The sequence below is a fragment of the Salvia miltiorrhiza genome, chromosome 1, assembly GCF_028751815.1.
Source record: "Salvia miltiorrhiza cultivar Shanhuang (shh) chromosome 1, IMPLAD_Smil_shh, whole genome shotgun sequence".
NCBI classification, from domain to species: Eukaryota; Viridiplantae; Streptophyta; class Magnoliopsida; order Lamiales; family Lamiaceae; genus Salvia; species Salvia miltiorrhiza.
This window is the reverse complement of record NC_080387.1, coordinates 74,384,403-74,411,573: the sequence shown is the minus strand read 5'-3', so window position 1 is coordinate 74,411,573 and position 27,171 is coordinate 74,384,403. Positions and strand designations below refer to the sequence as shown.

The 27,171-nt window shown below is 37.1% G+C and overlaps 5 protein-coding genes across 7 annotated transcripts; 4 read left to right on the top strand and 1 right to left on the bottom strand.

The window, feature by feature from the left end:
* The first annotated feature begins 1,481 nt into the window (after window positions 1-1,481).
* Window positions 1,482-5,625, top strand: LOC131006136 (disease resistance protein RPP13-like). Its single transcript, XM_057933303.1, has 3 exons — window positions 1,482-1,510; window positions 2,242-5,121; window positions 5,441-5,625. The coding sequence occupies exon 2, from the start codon at window positions 2,256-2,258 to the stop codon at window positions 3,504-3,506; it is 1,251 nt and encodes a 416-aa protein (XP_057789286.1). The 5' UTR covers window positions 1,482-1,510; window positions 2,242-2,255; the 3' UTR covers window positions 3,507-5,121; window positions 5,441-5,625.
* Window positions 3,578-5,152, top strand: LOC131013144 (disease resistance RPP8-like protein 3). The gene has a single exon (XM_057941182.1). It carries the CDS (start codon window positions 3,578-3,580, stop codon window positions 5,150-5,152), a length of 1,575 nt encoding a protein of 524 aa, XP_057797165.1.
* A 10,641-nt stretch (window positions 5,626-16,266) lies between the features above and the next one.
* LOC131006138 (uncharacterized) lies at window positions 16,267-20,882 on the top strand. 3 transcript variants are annotated; one of them, XM_057933305.1, is made up of 4 exons: window positions 16,267-16,388; window positions 17,413-19,176; window positions 19,340-20,198; window positions 20,507-20,882. In XM_057933305.1, exons 3-4 carry the CDS (start codon window positions 19,453-19,455, stop codon window positions 20,571-20,573), a joined length of 813 nt encoding a protein of 270 aa, XP_057789288.1. In that variant the 5' UTR covers window positions 16,267-16,388; window positions 17,413-19,176; window positions 19,340-19,452; the 3' UTR covers window positions 20,574-20,882. The 3 variants fall into 3 exon arrangements, with proteins under 3 accessions (XP_057789288.1, XP_057789290.1, XP_057789289.1); XM_057933307.1 differs by having other exon boundaries at window positions 16,295-16,388; window positions 18,479-20,198; XM_057933306.1 differs by having other exon boundaries at window positions 16,299-16,388; window positions 18,476-20,198.
* On the top strand, window positions 17,459-18,815 carry LOC131013136 (putative late blight resistance protein homolog R1A-4). Its single transcript, XM_057941170.1, has 3 exons — window positions 17,459-18,329; window positions 18,428-18,708; window positions 18,786-18,815. The coding sequence occupies exons 1-3, from the start codon at window positions 17,459-17,461 to the stop codon at window positions 18,813-18,815; spliced, it is 1,182 nt and encodes a 393-aa protein (XP_057797153.1).
* Window positions 20,883-22,479: 1,597 nt separating the features above from the next.
* Window positions 22,480-26,572, bottom strand: LOC131006130 (receptor-like protein 52). Its single transcript, XM_057933292.1, has 6 exons — window positions 25,825-26,572; window positions 25,346-25,489; window positions 25,044-25,187; window positions 24,742-24,885; window positions 24,440-24,583; window positions 22,480-23,868 (listed from the first exon to the last, which is right to left on the bottom strand). Exons 1-6 carry the CDS (start codon window positions 26,450-26,452, stop codon window positions 22,604-22,606), a joined length of 2,469 nt encoding a protein of 822 aa, XP_057789275.1. The 5' UTR covers window positions 26,453-26,572; the 3' UTR covers window positions 22,480-22,603.
* Window positions 26,573-27,171: the final 599 nt, after the last annotated feature.

Sequence of the window (27,171 nt, the reverse complement as noted above, 5' to 3'; positions counted from 1 at the left end):
TTCTCTATAAGAAAAGACTCAGTCAGTTAGTGAAGGTTGGTTAATTAGTTAGTTCTTAACTTTGTTAATTGCATATGATGATTAATGTATGTAAAAGTCATGTATGAATCCATCTGAGAAGTAGAGTGACAGTTAGTAGTTTAGGGTTAATTGGATTGATTATATGTTGTACACTTGTACTGTTGCAAGTGGCTTTGTTAAACTTTTGTCCAATCCTTGGCATAATCTTTTTTTCTTATTACTTTTGAGATGTGAGTATGAAAATTTAATGTTTTTTTCTTGTGGTAGAATGACTTAAGATGTGGCTGGGAATCCAATCAAAACTAATACTCCCTCCGTCCCATAAGAGTGTATTACATATAAGGTGACACGAGTTTTAAGAAAAAGTTAGATGATAAAGTGTTGAGTGAAAATGAATGATTGTGGTTGAATTGATTGTGGGGTTATATAGAATTGGTTGTGGTTAAAAGGAGAAAGTGGGAGCCATCCCAGAATGAAAATGATACACTCTTATGAGACAGGTGAAAATGGAAAACTCTTACGGAGCCGGAGAGAGTACTTGTTTTGTTATCTGTTAACGGCTATGTTTGGATCTCATTTTGCCGTTATTTTGTTGAGGATTATATGTTGAGTTGGAGACCTTAATTGGTATGTGATGGAAGGACACTAATCTTTGTGTTATGCATAATTTTTGCTCTGTTTTGGGTATCACATGTCATCATTAGGTTTGAATTAAGTACCAATGATGATAATAATAGTAATAATCAATTTGAAATTTTCATACAATGAGATCATATTATATAGCCGAGTTGAAAATGTTTTATAGGATTCGTGAGTTTGGCTGTTGGATGTATTGCTTTGCGAGAAAAGATTCGATTAGTTAGTGATGGTTTGTTAGTTATTGACTGTTGTTTTGCTAAATCTTTTAGGTTGTTTTGTTAGTTAGAAACGATTTCTGTCAACATATGAAACATTTGTATTTTTCTATATCAGGAGACATTAGATTCGGCTTTGCATATAAATTGAAGAGATTGGGTTGTGTTCTGTTTTTAACTGCTACAAGCCAATGTGTTTGTTTTGGATGGTAGTTAAGATATATATAAAATAAAAAAATAAAAAAATTGTGTTTCATATGTATGTAAATTTAATCGATCACTTAAATAGAAAATTATTTTACTAATGTAATTTGTAAAAAAAAAAAAAAGTTGGCCTCCTTGCATATAATGAATGTGTGTGTACAAGTCACTTTGAATTGATGTGAACCAAAACTGATTTTGGAAATCGATTTTGGTCGGTCACTGAATTGATTGAATTCAGCGTTGGCAGCAATTTTTTTATTTGTTTTGATAAAAACATTGGCAGCAATTAAAAAAACTTGAAAATGTTTTTTCAAAAATAAAAATAAAAAAATTGAAGATGTGGTCCCAAAAAAAATTGAAAAACTTGACAAAAATATGAAGTCAAGGAAGTCTGCTTATCAAACTTGACAACTGCCGTTTTGTCACAGCCGGTAACTCTGTTTTTAACTTCAGTTATTTCTTTCCTCTTTTTTGGGGGTTATTAATTGTGATTAATGTGTGTAAATGTCATATATATAAACTGTATAATTAAGAACTCAAAGTTATACACCATTATTAACTCAAAGTTGTACACTATTATTATTATTATTATTATTATTATTATTATTATTATTATTATTATTATTATTATTATTATTATGTGCTTCAAAAATATAAAAACACCATAATAAAATATACAGTCAATGAAGTCTGCTTACCTGAGTTGCCCCTAGAATTTTCTAGTGAAGCAGACTGGTTGTAGTATATGACTTTTCTCATCCAAATCCAATCTACAATAATATACACCAACCAATCACACACAAAGAAACAAAAATATTGCATGTGGACTAAATTTTGGAATTTCCCATATCATCACCACATACAAAAATATCATAAACTAGTGCTTGTGAAATTAAGTAGCAAATTATCTAATTTCCACCAAACTCTGTAAATGGCAATGGCTGCAAGATTGAGTCAAATGATATCTTGCAATTGAAAATCAAGACAAGAAGCTAAGATTCCATCTAAGAGAGGAGAAGAGAAGTTGTTCTGCTTTCATCTACTCTTCTTCCTGCTCACTCCAAATCCCACCTTAAATTCTTCATAGTATGTCCATTTTCATTATTTTCAAGAATATTATAATTGAGTAGTTATGATTTAAAATTTATTCTAATTTTTACAGGCAACCAGAGAGGAATGACGGCTTATGGTGCAGTGAATTCTCTGAGGAATACAATTGATTATATTCTCCATTCTTCTCATTTTATCCTCGTTGATCCCTCTCCACGTATCTTACAACTCGCGGACGAGGAGTTGGATCCATTGCAAGAAATTCTGGAAAGTTTGGACAGGACAAGAACAAGCAAGAGCAGGAAGAAGGTGAATGGTTTGGATGGAAGAATCAAAGATTTGATTTGGGAATTCGAGGACGCGTTGGAATCCCTTCTCTACCAACAGATTCTTTCACAAGTAGAAGATGAAGGAGTAATGGAAGAGGAAGCATGGGAATCCCGAGGCTTCACAATCACAACCACAACAACAAGACGGGTGCTGCATAAACACGAAGCAAGAATCATGAGAGAATCTCAGGCTTCACAATCTAGAAGCCTAGAAGATGAAGGAATGAAAGAAGGATCATGGGGATTCCAACACTTATTGGACTCCCTTCTATTTGAAAGCCCTCCTCTACACCACACAACCACAACAACAAGAAGAATCGGATTCTCCATTGATCTGCAATTCCTACAACATCATGTTCCATCCTTCATCGAGAGGCTGAAGGATATGGAGGAGGAATACATTTATGAAGTAGACAATATGCCTGAAGATGACGACGAGGAAGAATCTATTTACACAAGAAGGAGGACCAAGTCCAAGATGATTGGATTGTCGGATCAAATCCAACAACTCAAAGAGGATATTATGCAAAGTTGTGACAACATGAACTTCGCACTTGTTGGAACTGCAGGCGTTGGGAAGACTGCTCTTGCTGAGGTAGTTTTTGAAGATCCTAAAATCTTGAGGCGTTTTGAGCATCGTGCATGGGTCAGGGTAGGCAGAAAGTCTCAATTCGATGATGTTTTTCGAGAGATTCTAGCTCAAATGTTTGGAATCACACAAGGAAATGACGAATATAGGTGGCTACTTGGAAAAAGATTGGAGGGAAAGAAATGCCTCATTGTGCTCGATGATGTGTGGGAGAGACGGATATTGGATTCCTTGTTAAGTTCCTTACGAAACATTGGTAATATATCAATTCATATCTTGGTTACTACTCGAGACCGGAGCATAACTTATCCTAGTTATACAACTTTGGTGCGGTTTATGAATGAAGAAGAAAGTAAGGAACTACTATGCGAGAAGGTGTTTGGTGAAAATGGTTGCCCTTTCAACTTGACAAAGCCACTGCCAAAATTGCCAAGAACTGTGAAGGTCTTCCTCTCATGATAGTCACAGTGGCTGACATCCTATCAAAAGCCCATAATGCAGACCCCAAATACTGGGACGATGTAGCAGAAATGCGAAATTCAGTCTTCACTGATGCATATAATGAGATATCAAAGGTACTTTTCCCAAGTTACGACTACTTACCTCAATATCTTAAAATGCCTTTTCTGTATATGGGAGTCTTCCCTCCTGATTATGACATCCCTCTTTCCAAGATCATGAATATGTTGGCTACTGAGGATTGGTTTCATAACACAAAAAAGAAACGATCTTTGGAGGATTCTGTGTGGCAATGTTTGGACGAGCTTTGTAAGAATAAGAATCTTGTTTTATTCAACCAAAGGAGCATTTCTAGGACTACGTGGATGATTGTCAATCACAAGTTTAAAACTTGTCGCCTTCATTCTTCGTGGCGGCATGTGTGTAGAGGAGAGGCTCGGAAGAACAAGTTTTATCATGTCCTAAAAAAGCTTGTCGAAGGCTTAGAAGATGATGTAAAAGGTCAGCGTTGCTTGTGTCTTGAAAATAATCTTTTATTTGGCATCAAAGAATTTTGCAACTCTGTGAGATTGAATTGTGCATCCTCTACACGTTCTCTCCTCTTTTTCGGTCCATACCACCAATATCCAATCCCAGTAGGTGATGATTTCAAGTTTCTTGGGAAATTAGATGCTCTTAATCTACGTTTGTACACTTTTCCAATAGAAATTCTAACGTTAGTCCTGCTAAAGTACCTTGCTCTAACTTGCAATGGAGAACTCCCTGCAACCATATCCAAACTTTTCAACCTTCGAGTCTTGATTATCCATCCACATAATAGCATTAGAATTTGTGGAGTTCCATCATATATACCAATACAAATATGGGATATGCAAGAGTTAGAGCATATTGAGATATTGGGGAAGAGCCTTATAGCTCCATCTCATTCTGCTTCTTTGGAAAAGCTCTCAACACTTGAAGGTGTGAATGCCAACATTTATACTATCCTGGACCTTTCCAAAAAAGTTCCTTGCATAAGGAAATTAGGAGTTCAAATCGAGCTAACGCCTTATGATGACCATGACGACCTTATCAGTTGCTTTGGTTGTGTTTCAACACTTAAAAGTTTGAAGATATTGAAATGTAGTATCATAAATCCTGTGGTGAAGTACGGTTATGCATTTCCTAGTTCATTGTTAACTTTTCCAGGTGTATTGAAAAAGTTACATTTGAGTGGCATGTGTTTTTCTTGGGAACACATGGATGTAATCGGCTCTTTGCCATTTCTTGAAGTGCTCAAATTGCGAGCCTACGCCTTTCGGGGTCCAAAGTGGGAAGCGCGAGAGGGAAGTTTTATGAAAGTTAAGTTTCTTCTAGTTAAAGACAGTGATTTGGTGCAATGGAAACCGAAATTTGGAAGCTTCCCTGATCTTGTGTGCCTAAGCATGAAACATTGCTACAAACTAGAAGAGATCCATTGGCCGTCTAAAATTTCATTCGGAGTGATTGAATTAAGAAACTGCAATCCTGTAGCTTTGACTTGTGCTAAGCAGTTACAACTGGGAAGATATGCTTCCATTGATGTTACGGCCACTTCTTCTTTCGACGAGAAACCCATTGCTATCAAGTTTACAAGGTTAGTATTGCAACTGCTGATCAATTTATGAATATGGGATTTCAAATTCTAATCATTCTCAAATTATACTTTAGTTTACATTTTGATGCTATAAAATATTTTCTTCTGGTCAAGGTGTTTTTTGTTGCTACCTTTGTTTTCTTATTAGTTAGTCTATAGATGAGAATTTTCACAAGTAATTAAAATGAGGGAGGTGTTTCTATAATGTGTGTGGGTGTGTGTAGGTTCATTGTGGGTTGCTACAACTTTGACACAAACACATGATTATCCATTGAATATTATGTATTTTCACACCCTGTATTTATCTGTTAATTTTCAGGCATGGGTTTGAAAGATTGAGATAGAAAGGTGAGGCACCATATTCTCCATTCCCACTCTCAGTCTTTGTATTATTAGATTGTCATCTCAATTTAAGAATTGTGACTTACTATTTTGGGTTGTTTTACAAAATAAAACCAGGTAGAATGTTAATGTATATTCAATGAATCAATATATATATTCTTCTAAATATATTTTATTGGATATATAGATATTGAATGACCCTTAAAATAAAATATTACTGTAATAGAGATAAAATAGGCCATCTACATTTTGTACTCAAGACACTTTTTCTATTAGTATAGATAGATTGGATTTGTGATTTAATTTGATTTGCATTCAAACTAGCTCATTAATTATTATCTTAGTCTTATAGTCTTATTATGGTAATAGAATGATATGCCTAAAGAATTTCATGTGTTTGTTTTGGATGATAGTTCAGATATAAAAAAAATTGTGTAATTTCATGCTGTGGATGTTGATGAAGAAGGCTTCATTAATGAAGAAGACTTCTTTGATGATGAAAGCTCCTTTAGTGAAGAAGGCTCCTTTAATGCTACCGAGTCCGAAGATTTTGGAGTTCGATTTTGTCACGGATTTGGGGGAAAAAGAGAGGGGGCAAGGATTATTTGGCGTAAAATACACCAATTTTATGTGAATTTTGGGGGGTTTTTTTTCACGACTTTTTATTTTTAAAATAAAATACACAGTTTTCACGATTTGTTTGATTTTTTTGTCATGGATGTCAAATTTCTCTAGATCAATTTTGAGATGGACGCCTGAAATGCTAGAAATTTCCAATGAGCAATTGAATATGGCAGATTAATCCAATTTAAGAAAGTTTCCACACTCATTTCTAGCATTTCAAGCGTCCATCTCAGTATTAATTTGGAAGAATTTGACACTAAACAATTAGACAAATTGTGAAAGTGATATATTTTATTTCAAAATTGAAAAGTTATAGAAAAAATCAGAATTCACTAAAAGTATAGGCCCTGATTAAAAAACTTGAAGATGTGGTCACAAAGATTTTGGGGAAATAAGCAAATATTGCATTATACTATATATGGACATCTTAAATAAGCAGCTTCTAACTTATAGTCATGAATTATGCTGGTTTTGACACTATTTTTAATACAATTAATTCAGTTTGGTTATGCTCACTCCTAATCTTTATAAACTTTATTGTTGCCTAAAACTATTTGCGAACCAATATAGAAATGGAGGTGGGATTTGTGAAGAAATTTGTTGACTTGTCTTTTGATTTGAAAAAAAAAAATCTAATTTATCCAAATTAAAAGTAGCCCAAGACAAAAGATGCGGTTTTGGGTACAATCAGATGTACCGTGCAATCGGATTGCACTCATACTTAGACCATGACCCGCACCTTAATCTGGATCCGCATCTTAAGAGTAAGGGAGAAACACAAAAAATGAGTCTAAGAATACTGCTCCCTCCCTCCCAACGAAAGCGGTGCGCTTCTTTTCGGCACGAGATTTAAGAAAAAATAAGATTGTAGTGTAAACGTGTGTAAAGGTGCGCCGGGCCATATTATTTGTAGCATAAAATTATTACCAAAAAAGGAAATACATCACTTTCGTTGGAACGGCTAAAAAAAGAATACGCACCATTTTCGTTGGGACGAAAGGAGTACTACAAAGATTAAAATAAAAAACATTCCCAACAAAGAAGGCCAAAGTCGGAAAATTATAGGAACGAGCAAGGCCCACAGAGGTAGCCAACAAAAAAACCCATCTAAAGATAATCCCGGCATAAGCCCATCACTGTGGGCCCAGCAACGCTGCCCAGCGGCAACTGCGACCAAGTTGTAGTATTGATTTTGGTAACCAGAATTTAGGGGGAAATTGCAAAATTTAGTGTACATTACATTTAATTAATTGTTGTGTATATTTCTCTTTTGAAATTACATTTAATTAATTGTTCAGATACGATATTTAATTTAATTATTGAAAACTAAAAATGAAATAAAACTACAACATTCAACTATATAATAAAATTCAAATCTATATTGAATTCAAAGTAAACATGTTACAATTTATATGTACATAATTGGAGCGAGTATGAAAGTGGGAGATGAAGGTATTTATAGATAAAAAAATAAAATTTTCAAATGTTTTACACATATTCAAATGTTTCTTAATTTTCATGTATATTTAGAATTTACAGCCATTGTGAGACCTTTAACTTCTCAAATCTATATTTGACTTTTCCATATAGCATTTACAGCTATGTTCTTCTCAAATCTATATTGTTCTTTGTCTTCCATTATTTATAAATATAATAAAAAATTTATTTTAACTGAATATATTTGAGCCTTATATTGAAAAAAAAATCACAGTAACAAAAATTAATATTATGAAAAGGAAAAATAAAGTTAAAAATAAAATAAAAATAAAAAAGATTGAAATTTTATTTATAAAAAAAAAATATAAAAGAGGACAGAGAATTTTTTAAATTTAATCTTTAAAAAAAAAATTACGTTTTAAATCAAATATTTACATAAAATATATAAAATTATAGTTTTTATTGTGATCTTTAGTTTTTTTTATAACTACAAAATTAATTTCAAATTGAAATCTCGACTTTTTAATATAGTATAGATTATCAACATTGCCCGTAAAGACTTATTTTATTTGACCATATAATGAACGTATTACATTTAAACAATAAAAAAAAGGGATGTTAGCCCCAAAATATGTGAACTTTGCTCCAATTCTTGTTTTGCCTCCTAGCTTTCCATAGTTGCGAAAAAATATACCAACTTTGATATTTGTCTCAAATTGCACTTTTCCAGATCTTGAAAATTTAAAATTGACCCCCTTGAATGATTTAATTTTAGATTTGCCCCAGAAACTTTTGATTAAAAGACAATTTATACCTAAAACATGTATAAGATTGGCTTGAATGGTATATCGGCTGGAAACTTTCCTCGTGCCCGATAGATTACCTGGTAATCTGGGTCTGGACTGTGAGACAACGCCACGTACTTTCGAGCAAAAAACAGTTTAAAAGATCCTTGTTTAAAATGGTATCAGAGCGGGTTTTTATAGAGGAATTATATAATTTTTAGTTTATTTTTATGATTAACCAATGTGGGAGGAGACTCCATTAAAAGTTTATGGATCCGGACGAGTGTCCGAGATGTGTACCATACAGGAATTCTCTCCAACATCTGGAGAGTGAAATGACCCGTCTACTAGACGGACTCAACTGGAAAAATCGAGCCCTCGTTACCAACTTACGACGAGGAGAAGATGTCGAGATTATTCGTGATATTATCACGAGTATCCAATTCTACCATGAGAACCTCATGGGACTCGCCGCCACCAGAACGGCGATTGAACGAACCAGAGACGAGGCCCATCAGTCACACGATTGATGGAACAAAAAGACAAGGCGGGAGTAGCTTATCCGAGCTACCACAAGATCGAGCCAGACTCTTGCGACAACGTCAACTTGCGGGAGATTCAGAAAACGGTGGAATATTACGGCAACAAGTTGTATGAACTACCGATGGAGATAAGCAGAATATCACTCAAACAAGAGGAAATACTTACCCTCTTGCGTGATATCCAGAGAAGAATGGAGGAGATCGAAAGGCGAAAACCATGTTCCGGGAAAATTCGGAATCCATGGTCCAAAGACCCGACGTCTACATCTCTATTCGATGCAAAACCCAAGGAGTTGCAGCCGGAGGACATAATCCGAATCATGAAAGGCAAATATCATGAATAGCCTTGACAGAATCGGATTAGAAGATCTACAAGAGTTAGCAGAATCTTTTGCTAACCTCAATATGGTTGATCTAAAGATGAACCAAGGAGATGAAGGCCCCAAAATTGAGCCTCAAGGAGAAGAATCGTCAGGAAAAGGGTCAGCCCAAGACGATGCAAGCCAGTTCCAGCGAACCAGACGACGGAGGCCTCAGATGCAGAATACTCCGGTTGGAAAGGTTACATTGGAACCAGTCCATCCATATGGATTGATCCTCAACCTTGACGAAGCCAGCTTCAAAGAATGGGAGGGTCTCATCGACGAATGGGCTTCATCATTGAAAGTCGTAATCGCTACCATTGATTATGACAAAAAGGAATTTGCCAGAGTCTTTGAAGCCAGTTTGGCAGGCATGGCAAAAAAATACTGGGATAAACTTGAGATCCCAGTAAGAGAAGAAATGTTTAGTAGCACCTCCATGTATGACATCATCAAGGAGATTACTAAGCAGATTAAAATCCATTTCTTGGGAATGGGTTTTTTCGAAGGATCCGCGGAGGAGAAGCGCAAGAAATATCAACAGGCACTTCACAATCTGAGATTGATGGTGCTAGAGCCAAAAGCTCTCGATGAATTTCTGCGCCTTTATACCCTATATGTCCATATGGGGGAAGTGGAAGATCAGACGGCCATGGACCTCTTTTTTCCAAAATTTCCAAGTCCATGGAGAGAGATGCTCATCAAGGAGTATGTTTCACCCGGAGGATATCCCCTCGATAGTGCTTCAAGGAGGATGTCTTATGTCCACAAGAAGCTGTCCGAATGGTGCCAGAAGGCAGCGGACCAGAGGAATCTCAAGAGATTGAGAAGACTCAACAAGAAATCTCCATTGATGTGCGACAACATTGATCTTCCAACAGAGATTGGTGCTGAGTTGCTGTATCAAAAGAGGAGTCGAAAGAAACATAGGTATCAACCCTATGAAAGAAAGTCCAGAAGGAGTTCTTGGAAGCCAAGAACCATGTGGACCAGACAGAAGGCACGCTCCTATAAGTCAGGCCAACGGAGCGGACCATCCAGAAACCGATTCTCAAATCAAAAGAGAATCCCGGCGAGAAAAACTTTCAGGCGTACTCAGGCCAAAGCAAATGAAAGTTTCAAGGATTGCAACTGCTGGACGTGCGGTGCAAAGGGGCATATCTCTACAAATTGCCCAGACAACAAGATGAGGAAATTCGAATCCACACCGGATATCGAAGACGCCATTTACCACCAGGATTTGATACCCGTGTATCAGTTCGAAAATATATCCTCTGATGAGAGTATATATGAGCAAGAGGAAATCTTTAGTTCTGAAGATTCGGAGATGTCCGATGGATCAACCGGAGCCGAGTCAGACTAAAGAAGAGCATGAGGTTCACCACACCCAGCAGGAGGATCAGAATGGATTTACTAGCCATTTCTTGATCCCACAAAAAGAAGTGGTGAAGCAGCTCGTGAAAAAACTCAAGAAGGAAACTGAGGAGGTTCAAACCTACCAAGGATTTTCCAATGGAAGATTGAATCGAGTTCTTAATAGCTTGATTCCAACCAAGAGGAAGCATCATGTCTATTTTGGCGTCACAAGCCAAGAAACGGCGCTTCCAATTGAGATCACAAGCAACCAGGTGGAAATTCAGCTGGTTCCGGCCGAGGATATTAGGCAGGATCTCAAGAAGATGAAGCCAGAAATCGCAAGTACGATGAAATGGATTCATATTGGAGCAATTCAATTGGTACTCAAATCTTCCCTTTTCCCAGGGACAGACCAACCAATTGACGTCGCACTCTGCGATAAAAGGATCCGAGATGCCAGAGAATCAGTTATTGGAGCTTTTTCGGGCAATCTCTATGCCAAAAAGATTATAACCGAGTTCTACCCACAGATCGCTTATAATCTACAAGATTCATCCTTCAGCCGAGCCCTGACTCTCTCTATCAGGACTACAAAAAGAAGGAGTACATGACAGATGGAAATAGGCCATACTCACTGACTTATCAAGTCTCGTATGCCTTATCAAATTCCCATCATACGGAGTTATTTCTGGGAAAAGAATTTATTGAAATTCCAGAAATATTCAAAGAAGTTGCCAAGGCAGCCCTTCCAAACCGAGTAGAAATTCCCCAAGTCAGGGAAATCGACATCGATGTGGGAGACAAACCAGTGCTTAGCCATACCCAGAGTCTCAGACTGGGAGCACCAAGGCTATCATTCCAAGGAAATAGGCTAACTTCAGGGCCTATAACAAGAAGCTTCTCTCATTCCTATGAGAGAAGGGCAATCCAGGAAACACCAGTCCCAGACATGAGGGTCAAATTCAAATGCCCCGAAGGATGGAGACAGGTTTCCACAAGATTTGATACAACAAGCATGGAAAACAAGTTTCCTTGTAGTATGTTGTATTATTTGGCGAATCCAGGTGACAACCGATACATCGGAACTCTGGAGGTTGGAGGTTTTGAAATTCAGACCGAAGGCCAAGCCGGACAAGAAGCAGATGTCCTGATTTTAGGACGAAATTTCCTTGACAAATATAAACCATGGTCATGGAAAGCAGGAGGAATGGAGATTACAATTGGTCGCCAAAGAGTGATGATCCAATGACAAGTCCATTCTCGATATACATCTCTGTAGGGATGTTATATGAGAAATTCAAAGCAGAATATTTTGCTGCTTACGTGGATTCAGGAGCAGGAATCTGTACAGCAAAACGAGGAGTCTTTCCAACAGAAGTGGAAGAAGATCTACCTCGAATTGCAGGAAGGGATTTCTCCAAGAAGATTTTACTCTTATCAAAGGGAGTAAAACAGACGGAAATATTGATCGGCGGAGCAGGACAGACACCTTGGTACAAAGTCAAAACTCCACCAATTTATTTCCATGATACCGGAGCAGACATATTATTTGGAAATAATTTTCTGCAAAGCTTCAAGCGGTACATACAGGACAATGAAGCCAGGAGGCTAGTGTTCACAACCAATTGTGATCACAAAATCATTGTGCAAAGGCTCAAAGGAGCTTTTCATCGCTCGATGCCAATCATCTTTCGCAGCAAGCGTGGTGATGATGGCAGACTCCGGAGACCCCAAATGAAGGATCAAAGGAGATTCGGAGAAGTTTTGCTCAAATGCAGAACTGAGGGATTCCCAGATCTCTCTGAGGAAGAAACTCAAATCCTCAAAGTATCCCTGATATCGCACAAAGATATCAAGGAAGAAGAACAGGTGTCCATTGCCGACGTCAAAAGGAGAATCCAGAAGTGTTACCACGAGGATCCTTTGGCATGGTGGGACAAGAACCAGCTCAGAGCAACCTTGAAAGTTAAAACTGGAAAGGAGTATGAGCTCGTAAGATTCAAACCTATCCTGATGAACCCTCAAGATCAACAGGATATGATGAGTATAATCAAGGAACACCTTGATTTGAAATTAATTGAAGAAGGAAGATCACCCTACAGCAGTCCGGGATTTCTGGTGAGAAATCATGGGGAGATCAAGCGAGGAAAACCAAGATTGGTCATTAATTATAAAGGGATTAATGACATTCTTGAGTTTGATGGATATTTCATCCCAAGCAGAGAACACCTAATCAACTGCATTAGAAGTGCAAGGGTATTCTCAAAGTTCGATTGCAAATCAGGCTTCTACCAGATTCGCATGGAAGAAGGGAGTAAGAAGTTCACAGCCTTCTCAACTCCACAAGGACATTATGTCTGGAATGTCATGCCAATGGGGTTAGCCAACGCGCCTCAGATATTCCAAAGGAAGATGGATAATCTCTTCAAAGATTATTCTTCGTTTATGTTTGTTTACATTGATGACATCCTTATTGCATCAAAAAACATTCATGAACATGTCAGGCATCTGGAGATATTTGCGGATGTTTGTCAACAAGAAGGACTAGTGCTGTCAGAAAAGAAGGCAGTCATAGCCACCCAGAAGATGGAGTTTCTGGGGATTGAGATCGATGAATCGGGAATAATTCTACAAGATCATATTGTGGAAAAAGTCCAGGGATTTCCGGAGGATCTCAAGGAGAAAAAACAGCTCCAAAGCTTTCTCGGAGTTGTCAATTTTGCAGGGATGTTTATCAAAAACCTTGCAGAACATAGAAAGATCTTCAGTCCACTTCTGAAGAAAGATGTTCCATTCATATGGAAGGAGGAACATCGGGAAGGTATGAAGAAGTTGAAAGAGATTTGCAAAAATCTCCCGAAACTTTCAATACCACAAGACGAGGATGACTTAGTCCTCTATACAGATGCGAGTGATTTCTGGTGGGCAGCAGTGCTTACAAAGATCACCCCTTTTGGAGAAGAACCTTGCAGATACTGTAGCGGTCTTTTCTCCGACGACGAAGCTGTGCGATGGCACATCAACGAAAAGGAATTCTTTACAGTGCGAAAGGCGTTTAAAAAATGGCCGCTTTTCTTACTTGCCAAGAAATTTGTTTTGAAAGTAGATAACACTAACGTTAAAGCTTTCTTAACAAAAAAGATTGAATCTAAGCCTGAAAAATCTAGATTGCTTAGATGGCAAGCCGAATGTCAATATTATGATTATGATATTGTCGTTTTGAAATCTGATCAGAATGTTCTTGCAGATTTCCTTACAAGGGATGGAGCTCCCTGAAGTGGAGGCCATCGAGACAATACAGGGGCAGCTCTTTGCAAGTCTAGAGCTGCTACAACAAGAATGGCAGAAGTGTGTACTACACACTAAACAAGCTGGAAAGATACAAGCGGCTGACGAAGCCCAAGTATCCAACCAAATCGATGATTGCTTCATGAAGATGTTCAATCTTCAGGAAGTACTCAGCAAGCCGCTCTTGCGCGTTGTCCGTGAAAACCGGGCTAAAGCAATGCTTTCCGTACAGGGCGGATTACCTGTAGCAGGGGATTCAAGTACCCCTAGCACAAGTCCTGAGAGAATGGCTTTACAGCCGGACGCTCGAGGAAAAGATGTTGTTAAGGGGTCACACCCTGAATCAACATGTCAACCCTCCACCTCTGGGGAAAAAGAGGGAGAGATCAATCTTAGGCCGATGACTGGCCAACTTAAGTTGATACTAATTTTGTTGATATTTCTCCTTCTTGGCAGATTTATCAAGACCGATGGGAGAAACTCATCACAAGAAAGGGCATTAATCCGGGAAATTGCCGGGTTGATGTTGCGGGGAGATACCCTAGGATTTGGACAACTCCGGGAGCCAATCCAAATCACATCAAAGAATGGTATGAGTTTGGGGCTTTGGCCTCAGTTTATACCACCTCTCCAGCCTTCAACGAAATCAAGGGTCTACCCAAGTGGATCCAGAGAACGGTGTTTGAAGCCTGGGAGAACAACGAGTCCCTTAAGCGGGGAGATGTTCTGGAACTGTATTTCTTCAGCGCAGCACCAGAACCCGTCGGAAAAGGAGTCTATGAAGCTTTCCATTTCATCAAGCTTCGAAGACCGGATACAGGAGCCTTGAACCGAATCAAAGTTCCTGAATTTCAAGTCCCAATCGCCTCAACATTCACGGAGGATCAAATCTCCACGAGACGAGCATGGGGGCTATGGGTCTGTCTTACAGAGATGGACAAAATGAAGTCCAGATTTAAGTTCTTTCAAAGTTCTGATCTGGGAACGTTCCTGGTTAACACAATGACAGGAACAACAACTGAGTTTGCCGAAAAATCTTTCGAGAAAAAGAGGCAAACGATTTGGGGAAACAGGATAGCGGGGAGCCAGGAGACTCGTCGCAAATTCTGCAATATGGCTCATTCGGGCCAATGGATCGAGAAAATCTGCGATCAATGTTCGTCGCAGAAGGAGCCAGAATTCGGCAAAGGTTTCTTCCCGAAGCCTGATAGAAGGAGGTTCCGGTCTGATGAGCATGACAAGCATCAGACTCCAAAGGGAAGAACTCCGCGGGCACCAAAAAAGTAAGGTGGCCGACAAAGCAAAGTGAATCATGTAATTCACAGCAAGGATCGCACCCACAAAAACGACAAAAGTGGGTGGAATGACAGGAGGACCACTCAACGCTCCAGGACAAAGGTGAGTGGAAAGAAAGCAGCCGGCCCCTACCAGCATTATCACAAAGCGATAAAGCAAGGGCCCAGCACATGTGACAACACCAACAAATGTCGGCAATAATGGCCAACAAAAGAAGGTGGCTGTCAATTTCAAGCAAGCTGGCCACGAAGAAAGCATCCGAGGCCAACTACCAAGCAATTATAGAGGGTATCAGACCTCTATAAAACCACAAGTGCTGGAGAGAAGAAGGACATCAGAAAACTCACAGCACATTTTCACACACCACTTCCTCTCTCTAGAAATTATCTTTTGTAATTTTAATTTCTTGTTTTCAAAGTTTTTCGTTTTAGTTTAGTTTCCTTTTTTATTTTATGTACACAAGGATTAGCTACTATGAGTAGCTAAAACAAGTTAGTCTCCTCCTTTGGGGATTATTTTATGAAATAAATTAATTTTTATATAATTCCTCTATAAACGCTTTGTTTTTGTCCAACTATTCCGGGTTGAGTAAAAATATTTTCTTTAATTTTCCAACAAAGTATTTAGTCGACACTTAGTGAAGGAGAAGGGTTGCAACCATCTCTTGCGAGTGTGTGGTTGGTGCGTGCCGGGGAGGCAGACGAGCCGTAAAACGCAACAAGACTGACTCCTGAAGAAGACCAGTTGACAAAGGTATAATGTTGGTTTATTTAAGATTTATTTTGAAGTGTTACGGAAGCATGTTGGGCCTGATTATTTGTTAAACTGTTTTAAAAATTCATTATGAGGGTATTTTGTCTTGGTTTTGTTATTGTTGGGGTTATTCTGCAAATTTTATTTTTGAGGGGTCAATTTCTAATAATTTGAAAATGGGATTGTTGTGATGGGCTACAATTTGAAAGGTGATATATTTCTTGGCAAAGATTGAAAGGTTAGAGGCAAAATAAGAATTGAGTTAAAGTTGGTATATTTTGAGGCCAATTACCCTAAAAAAAACGATGAGTATATTAAGAAAAAAAAAACATGGAAAACGACGCAGTTTTATTGTACTAATTCGTTTCCCCTTTCTTTGATGAAGTCAAACATAATCTTTTCTCAGCCCAATCAAGTTTTGCAGAACAAGAAGAAGAAGGAGCCTCGCGGCCGTGCTCACAACCTTCGTTTTGTCACAGCCGGTAACTCTATATTTCCCCTTCAGTTCTTTCTTTCCTCTTGTTTGGGGGCTTGAATTGAGATTAATGTGTGTAAATGTCATGTATGAATGTTATTCATGCCAAAATGCCTAAGAACTAATTATGTTTTCCTTTTGCAATGTTGTTTGAATTTGTTTTCCGATAGATTTAGGTCTTTTTGAATTTGAATTAATTGCATCAGTCAGTGCTGATTTTTGTTTCTTTGAATCTGTCTGTGATGAATACTTATTATTATTATTATTATTATTATTATTATTATTATTATTATTATTATTATTATAAGGGGTATTAGCTAGTAAATACTCGAACTTTTATTATTTTATGGTGTTGCACCCCAACTTTAAAATCTGCACATAAATACCTTAACTTTGTATTCTTTCTGATTTTGCACCCAACGAATTTTTACCTCTAAAACGTTGCTGAATGGCCGGATTGATATCCTTTACATGTTCTAGATCCCACATTAACAACAAACTTATCTACTTCATTATGCACTTCAAATTCCCTCAAAATCCGGTTGTCATTCAGCAACGATTTGGGGGGTAAAAATTTGTCGGGTGTAAAATTAGAAAGAACACAAAGTTCAGTAGGAAGATTTTAAAGTTGGGGTGCAAAATTAGAAAATGGTAAAAGTTCTAGTATTTGCAGACCAATACCCACCCCTTATTATAAAAACTAGAATAAAATTATAAATGGCAATGACTACAAAACTGAGTCAAGTGATTTCTTGCAATTGAACATCAAGGCAAGAAGATAAGACTATGCTAGTAAGAGATTAATGTCTAAAGTCAAAGGTCTTGGGTTCCATATCTTTAAATTTTTTATTTAATAATGTTAATATATCAAAAAGAAATAGAAAAAGAAGAGAAGTTGTTTTGCTTTGATCTACTCTTCTTCTTGCTCATTCCAAAACCCACCTTAATTCTTCATAGTATGACCATTTTCATTATTTTGAAGAATTGAGCAGCGATGATTTAATTCACCATCACCATCTTTTCCTCCTCAGGCTTCATTTCTGTCACTGCCGCCGCTGCCACCGCAACGAGAGAGGAATGACGGCTTACGGTGCAGTGAATTCGCTGAGGAATACAATTGATTATATTCTCTATTCTTCTCATTATAGCCTCGTTGATCCCTCTCCACATATCAGACTAGACGCCTACAAGGAGTTGCGGCCCTTGCAAAATATTCTTGAAAAATTGGACAGAACAAGAACAAGCAAGAGCAGGAAGAAGGTGAATGCTTTGGATAGAAGAATCAAAGACTTGATTTGGGAATTCCAACACCTATTGGAAACCATTCTCCACCAACAGATTCTTGGAATTCCCTCACAACCACAGATTCTTTCACAGTCTCCAAACCAAGTAGAAGATGAAAGGATGAAAGAGAGAGGCTTCTTGGAATCCCTTCCCTCACAACCAAGAAGAAAATTCAACACGCCAAGAATCGCGAATGATGTTGAGGGTTGCAGATTCTCCATTGATCTGCAATTCCTACAACATCATGTTCCTTCCTTCATCCAGAGGCTCAAGAATATGAAGGAGGAATACATTAATGAAGTAGCCAATATGCCTGAAGACGACGACGACGACGATCAATCTATTTCCTCAAGAACTGGGACCAAATCCAAGATGATTGGATTATCGGATCAATTCAAAAAACTCAAAATGACTATTAAGCATTGCGAGGGTCGTAGGTTCATCGCACTTGTTGGAACTGCAGGCATTGGGAAGACTGCTCTTGCTGAGGCAGTGTTTGAAGATCCAGAAATCATTAGCCTTCTTAAGCATCGCGTGTGGGTTACGGTAGGCAGAAGATCTCAATTTGCTGATGTATACCAAAGCATTGTAGCTCAAATGAATGGAAAATCTCAAGAATTCGAGAGAAAGAAATGCCTCATTGTGCTCGATGATGTGTGGGAGAGTCGGATATTGGATTCCTTGGCACGGTTGTTAAAAAAAACAATAGATACATCAATTTATATCTGGTTACTACTCGAAACAATCATGTAATTTCCTCAGTGACTATGTTTTCTTGTTCTTTTCATCCGGTGCCGTTTTTGAATGAAGAAGAAAGTAAGGAGCTACTGTGCGAGAAGGTGTTTGGTGAAGAGGGTTGCCCTTTTCACCTTGACAAAGCCGCTACCAAAATAGCCAAGAACTGTGAAGGTCTTCCTCTCATGATAGTCATAGTGGCTGACATCATATCAAAAGCACAGAACAATACAGACCCCAAATACTGGGACGATGTAGCAGAAATGCGGAATTCAGTTTTCACTGATGCATATAATGAGATATCAAAGGTACTTTTCCCAAGTTACGACTACTTACCTCAATATCTTAAAATGCCTTTTCTGTATCTGGGAGTTTTTCCCTCCAGATTATGATATCCCCATATACAAGCTCGTGAATATGTTGGCTATTGGGGGTTGGTTCTATAACGACTGCTTTCATAAAAAAAACAAGAAAAAATCTTTGGAGGATTCTGTGTGGCGTTGTTTGGATGAGCTTTGTACAAGAAGGCATCTTGCTTTATCCAATAAAAGGATACATGATAGGAAGTTTAAAACTTGTCGCCTTCATTCTTCGTGGCGGCACGTATGTAGAGTAGAGGCTCGGAAGAACAAGTTTTATGATGTCTTAAAAAAGCTAGTTGATGGCTTAGAAGAGGGTGTAAAAGGTCAGCTTTGCTTCTGTCTTGAAAATAACCTTTTATTTGGTATCAAAGACTTTTGCAACTCCGTGAGATTGAGCTGTGCATCCTCTACACGTTCTCTCCTTTTTTTGGTCCATACCACCAATATCCGATCCCAATAGGTGACGATTTCAAGTTGCTTGGAAAATTAGATGCTCTTAATCTACGTTTGTACACTTTCCCAACAGAAATTCTGACACTAGTCCTACTAAAGTACCTTGCTCTAACTTGCAACGGAGAACTCCCTAAAACCATATCCAAACTTTTCATTCTTCAAATCTTGATTATACATCCACATAACAACATTAGGATTTGTGGAGCTCCGTCATATGTACCAAGAGAAATATGGGATATGAAAGAGTTAGAGCATATTGAGATATTGGGGAAGAGCCTTGTAGCTCCGTGTCATTCTACTTCTTTAGAAAAGCTCTCAACACTTGTAGGTGTGAATGCCAGCATTTCTACTATCTTGGAACACTCTTGGAAATTTCCTTGTATAAGGAAATTAGGAGTTCAGATCGAGCTTACACCTTATGATGACCATAATGACCTTTTGAGTTGCTTTGGTTGTATTTCAAGACTTGAAAGTTTGGAGATATTGAAATGTAGCATCACAAATCCTGTGGCTAAGTACGATTATGTGTTTCCTAGTTCGTTGATAATCTTTCCACGTGGATTGAAAAAGTTACATTTGAGTGGTATGAGTTTTCCTTGGGAATACATGGATGTAATTGGTTCTTTGCCATATCTTATAGTGCTCAAATTGCGAGCCTACGCCTTTCGGGGTTCAAAGTGGGAAGCTCAAGAGGGTAGTTTTATGAAAGTTAAGTTTCTTCTGATTGAAGACAGTGATTTGGTGCAATGGAAACCAAGAACTGGAAGCTTCCCTGAGCTCAAACTCCTCCGCATGAAACATTGCTACAAACTAGAAGAGATCCATTGGCCGTCTAAAATTTCATTTGGAGCGATGGAATTAGAGAACTGCAATCCTGTAGCTGTGGCTTCGGCCAAGCAATTACAACTGAGTTATGGTATTGACATTGATGTTACTGCCTCTTCTTCTTTTGACGAGAAGCCCATTACTATCAAGTTTAAGAGGTTAGTCTTGCAACTGCTGATCAATTCATGCCCTACTCTTAATATATATTTCAAGTTAATTATGGCATTTCAAATTTGAATTATGCTCAAACTTAATTTAAATTTTGATGCAATAAAATATTCTTTTCTGGTCAAAGTGTTTTAAGTTGCTACCGTTATTTTTCTTATTAGTTAGTCTGTAGACGAGAATTTTCACAAGTAGTTGAACTTAGGGAGGTGCTGCTCCGATGTGACTGCTTGATTATCCTCAACACAGGATGACTGAAGCTCTTTATAACGTTGTAAAGTTTGCTTAACTCTTTGCGCAGTTCGATGATGTCCCTCATCAACGGTCTGAGGTTGAAGCATGGTTTACGACCGAGATCAGGCAAATGAACTCCAACACAAGATAACTGCTTGATTATCCTCTGAATATTATGTATTCTCACACCCTGTATTTATATTTTCAGGTATGGGTTTTTAAAAAACAGACATGGAAAGGTGAGACACCATGTTTGTATTATTGGATTGTCATCTCAATTGAAGAATTGTGACTTATTTTGGATTGTGTTGAGGATTATAAGCTCTGATCAACTCATTTTTATACTTAATTTGTGTTTGCTGTTGTTTATTCATGTGATGTGTAGCTTTGATGAATATCTTGTTTTGTCAATTTCCTTATTATGAGACGCTGATTTGGGATTATATGTGTGACAATCTTACCAAATGCAACGTGTGGAACAGTTTGAGTAATGACTAATGAGTAATGAAATTTGTTTTGTGGTTTATCGACTGTTGTGTTTGCCAAACCTTTTTGGTTGTTTTGTTACTTGGAAACTAGTACTCCCTCTGTCCGTGATATCGTTTCCACATTGTAGACGGTGCGTGTTTTAAGAAAAGTGATGGATATATAATAGTAGATAGTAGTGAATATTGTAGTGAGTGGAGTTTGGGTCCCACTATTGTTGTGAGTAGAAGTTTGTGGACCCTACTTCTATAAATGGAAGTGGAAAGGATATCGCGGACGGATTGAAATGATAAATGTAGAAACGATATCGCGGACGGAGGAGGGAGTAGTATTTTTGAACTATGAAATAGTTAGAAATTTCTTTTGATTTTGGTGGGTTACTGAATTGATTGAATTCAGCATTGGCAGTAATTAAAGAACTTGAAGATGTGGTCATAAAAATTGAAAAACTTGACAAAAAGTTTGGGGAAATAAGTAAATATATGGACATCCTATTTAAGCAGCTTCTAAGTGATAGTCATGAATTATGTCCTTTTTTACACTGGTTTAAAAAAAAATTAATTCAATTTGGTTATGGCTACTCCTAATCTTTATATACTATTATTATTATTATTATTGACATTTGGGCCTAAATATTTTAGCCTAAAATAATTCAATTTATCAGAATTTAAAATAGCCTAAGACAAAATGGGATACCTAATTAACATAGGGTAAGGAAAAAATACAAAAAAGGGATAAGGAAAAAATACAAAAAAGGGATAAGGAAAAAATACAAAAAAGAGTATCCGTCTAAAAATGATACAAAGATAAATAAAAAAATAAATAAAAATACAGAACCAAGCAGGCCAAAGTCGGAAAATTAGATGAGCGAGCAAGGCCCACAGAGGTAAGCCCACAAAAGCCTCGTCTCAAGTGAATCCCGGAATAAGCCCATCACCGAGGGCCCAGAAACGCAGCCCAACACAACTGCGACCAAGTTGTACTGATTTTGGTAACAAGAATTTAGGGGGAAAATGCAAAAACGCTCTTTCTATATTTAAATTTAATACTATTTTTATCTGAAAATATAACACTGACATACTATAATTGTATTACAAAATGAATTAAGCAACAAATACAAACCAACGATTTATAGGCTTAACAGTGCATAGGCTTAACAGAATCTGTTCCAACTAGATTCACGTGTAGTATTTTTGCTTGAATAAATCCAGAACTGTTTTAAAGCTACCTATTCACGTGATGACATTAATCTAAAAATTTAAAACTACCTAAAAAATCACAAAACTGTTTTAATATATCTAAAAAAAATTACCTAAACGAGATGAAATTAAAACATAACATATTCGAACTGTTGTGACAGAATAGGATTTAAAGAGCACAATCAAACAGAAAACGTAAAGAAGACACATATTTACGTGGTTCACCAATATGGCTACATCCACGGACAGAGAGGATGACAGATTTTATTATGCGGCTAGGGTTACAGATTACAGATCTCAAGTATTTATAGATCTCAACGAGAGCCCCGTAGTTCGAAGTGGGAGATTCAAGACATAACAATACGAACAAACAACAATATTTCATAAACTCTAAAGTTGAAATCGAGCACAAACACACTAAAGTAGCCATTAAAAAGGAGATAAGAAAAGGAAAACACAATTCGAGCACAATCCTTCAATTAAGTTCTCCTGCGTGTTGGTGTAGGTGTAGCTCTGCTGCGTCTCTTCTTCTTATTATTATTATTATATCCAATGCCGAAAAAGAATTCCACTAACCATCTTGGCCTTCCATTTCTAATAATGATGTAACCAATTCCAATCCCAACTATGAATCCACTTCCATATCCCATCACTACACTTCTCCATCCAAATCCATCTATAAATCCATACTCTTCTTCTTCTTCTGGCTGCAGCCGCTGCCCATTCTCCACATTGCATTTTCTTGTCAAAGGAAATCCACACAATCCTACATTTCCCTCATACGAGTTATTCTCAAATGTGGAAAATTGAGTAGATTGTGGTATTTTTCCAACAAGATTATTCATTGAAAGGTTTAATGTCGAAAGAAATGTCAATCTTGTCAATTCACTTGGAATTTCTCCATCCAACTTGTTCACTGACAAGTCCAGAGATTCAAGTTCACTCATATTTGCAAGAGATGAAGGTATATTTCCAATGAGGTTATTGTGGGACAAATTCAAGTATTTGAGAATCTTAAGATTTCCTATGGAATCTGGAATGCTCCCAGAAAACCTATTGGAGGATAAGTCAATTGTTGTAAAGTCTGACAACAATCTCACTAATAATTGATCCAGCCCTTTCAAGGTGAGCCTCATCTCCACATAAAACAGAAGGGCGCTGCCATTTGACAAGTTTGTTTCATTTACCTCTATCATTGCTCTGAAATTCTTGAAATATCTTTGAGGCAGAGAACCCACAAATCTATTATGAGATATATCTAAAACTTGCAAATTATGAAATGGAATATTGGTTTGTGAAGGAAGTGGCATGTTACCATAAAACTTGTTAGACCTCAAGACAAGCACTCGAAGGTCTGGAAGGACTTCCATCCAAAAGGGAAATTCGGCTTGTATTCTATTATTTCCAACGTCGAGGCCTCGTAGACTTCCGCAATTGATCAAGGATTTAGGTAATGGTCCTTGCAATTTGTTACCATTCAAATTGATGGATTCAAGACTACACCCCTTGCTAAATGTTGCTGGAATGAGACCTCGAAACTGATTTTTATTTAAATGAAAGATGACCAGAGAGCTCAAGTTTCCAAAGCATTGTGGAATTGTTCCTTCCAAAGTGTTATTTGAGAGAAGAAGATACTCAAGGGATGTCAAGTTACAGATGGAGGATGGAAGCTGACCGATTAATTTGTTGGAAGAGAGTTCTAGAAGAATCAATGATAGATTCCCAATGGTAGATGGTATTTGACCTGAAAGTTATTACGAGACCTTCAAATTTATTACTTGAAAGACAGAAAGAGCGTACGTTGTACGCATAATTAATGTTATTTTATTTGATAAAATAAAAAATATAAATATAATATTTATTATATTTAATTTTTCAATTAACAATTTGGTCTATTTAGTCATAAAATAATTTTTTTTAGAAAATCTATTAGTTTATTACTTCTACTAAATACTCCCTCCGTCCCACTATAAGTGGCTCAAAACTTTTGGACACGTGAATTAAGGAGAATAATTTATTTGATAGATATATTTATTTATAAGCCTTATCAACAACTATAGATATATATCACATAGTTTTAGTATAATATCTGATGAATTAATATATTTTTATAAATATACAATATGTAAAATAACTTTAAAATAAAACATGTAATAAGTGTAAAATAGAGACAATCCACACGTTGTGTGATGTATTGCATTCTTTTTAAACATAGTATAATTAAAGAAGATAAAATGAAATAAGAGAAAAAGAAATTAACTCTGTAAGCAAGCTTGAGGAGCTAAACTTGTGGCTAGCTGAATAATAAATCATACCACTTAATCTATTATTGTCGAGGTATAAGTTCAAAAGAGCTGTCATGTTCCCCACTTCTCTTGGGATTGATCCGCTAAGTTCGTTGGAATGCAACCGCATGTCCTGCAAATTATGAAGATTTCCAATCTCTTTCGGAATAGTACCTGGAGAATAATCCCACAAGACAATGTATGACCCCTACCAACTTCAAGACAACATACCTCTTAATTAAAGAAGATCAAATGAAATAAGAGAAAAAGAAATTAACTCGTAAGCTAGCTTGAGGAGCTAAACTTGTGGCTAGGTGAATAACAAATCATACCACTTAATCTATTATAGTCGAGGTATAACTTCATAAGAGCTGTCATGTTCCCCACTTCTCTTGGGATTGATCCGCTAAGTTCGTTGGAACCCAACCACATGTCCTGCAAATTATGAAGATTTCCAATCTCTTTCGGAATAGTACCTGGAGAATAATCCCACAAGACAATGTATGACCCCTACCAACTTCAAGACAACATACCTCTTAATTAAAGAAGATCAAATGAAATAAGAGAAAAAGAAATTAACTCGTAAGCTAGCTTGAGGAGCTAAACTTGTGGCTAGGTGAATAATAAATCATACCACTTAATCTATTATTGTCGAGGTATAAGTTCAAAAGAGCTGTCATGTTCCCCACTTCTCTTGGGATTGATCCGCTAAGTTCGTTGGAATGCAACCGCATGTCCTGCAAATTATGAAGATTTCCAATCTCTTTCGGAATAGTACCTGGAGAATAATCCCACAAGACAATGTATGACCCCTACCAACTTCAAGACAACATACCTCTTAATTAAAGAAGATCAAATGAAATAAGAGAAAAAGAAATTAACTCGTAAGCTAGCTTGAGGAGCTAAACTTGTGGCTAGGTGAATAACAAATCATACCACTTAATCTATTATAGTCGAGGTATAACTTCATAAGAGCTGTCATGTTCCCCACTTCTCTTGGGATTGATCCGCTAAGTTCGTTGGAACCCAACCACATGTCCTGCAAATTATGAAGATTTCCAATCTCTTTCGGAATAGTACCTGCAGAATAATGAAGTCATCAAAGTCAAGTTCCATATTGTTAAGTATAACGATCATAACAATAATAAATAAAATACGCGATTCGATCGGTTGGGAGATTGAGTTGTATACTATTTTAAGTATAATGATATTTATTTCACTAATCAACGGAAGACAAAGATCAATATAAAGTTAGTCTAGCTAATTCTAGATTGAAACGTATAGGGAAAATATTACTTTATCACCCGATATAAAGTTTAAATTTGACCCTCAAACGCAAAGCACATAAATTAAAGAATTAAATAATATGGCATTAAATGCATGATTTGACCTCATATATATAGGAATCAACTTACCAGTCAACTGATTTTCACCAAGGTACAACGTTTGAAGCTTCTTCAAGTTCCCTATTTCTCTCGGCACAAATCCAGTGAAAGTGTTGTTCCCCAAAGAAAGATACTCAAGCTGTGAACACTGCCCCAAACTCGATGGTATTTCCCCATACAACTCGTTGTGATTGAAACGAAGCCTCTTGAGTCTATGCAGATTGTGTTTGCACATATCAAGAGGTAAACTACTAGACAAACTATTATTCCTTACTTCCAATACTTCTAGAAATGACATGTTGAAGATAGATGGGGGAATGGGGCCATGAAAGGAGTTCTCGTTCACGTGTAAAGAAACGAGAGAAGAAAGATTCCCAATTTCTGGTGGGAGGGTTCCCACAAGACCCATGTCCGATATATTCAACTGAGTCACCCTATTGTAATGTGAATCACAAGTAACTCCGATCCAACTACAAACACTGGCTTCAGTGCTCCAATTTTGGGTCAATATATTTAGAGGATCTAAAGTGATTTGAGATTTCAAGGCAAGAAGTGAAGAACGATCGGTGTTGATATCGTGTTTGGCTGAGCTAGAATCCATCAAATAATGGATTGGTAAGAGTAGTGCAAGGATGAGAAAATGGGGAGATTTTTGCATTTTTTGGCTTGATTTTGACAGTAGTAATTTTTTAGAATATTGAACTATGAAATCTATAGACGTGTATATATAGAGTGTGTGTGGATATGATGGGCAAATGGGAAGGATTAATGATGAAAGTAGGAAATGCAGAGTTTCCTTTTATCAAAGCTAAAATAATATTTTCCCATTGGAAAAGACGAAGAAAATAATTGTGGAACTATAAAGAGTGATTTTTGGAGGCAAAAGCAACTAAGACTATTTATATGGAAATCTACTTTCTCTTCGATTTGGGAGATTGAGTCTAACCCAAATCTTAAAAAATGACCCTAATATTCATATTAAAATAGCATTATAAGTTTTGGCCGTGATCAGAGGGCTACGTCAGTTGAATAAACAACAAAACCTGTTTGTTTATTTGAAGTGGTAGAATAACATGCAAAAGTAGAAGATATTCTCTATTTTTATAATAGATTTAGGAGACTTTAAATCCCCCTTTTTGTGATCTTTGAATAAGATATAATAAAGGGTAATTCACACTTCGCAATCTAAAACCAAGCTCTACGCAATTGCCCCCTGATAATAATAAGAGTTAATGGGCTCAATTAGCACTTCTTGGATAAGAAAAGGAAAAAATGTCCACCCAAATAAAAATATGAAAAAACTAGTCTTTTTTAATGTAAATGTACAATTATACCCTTAATACTGTTACACACTTTTTCGGAAAAGTGTGTAATAAC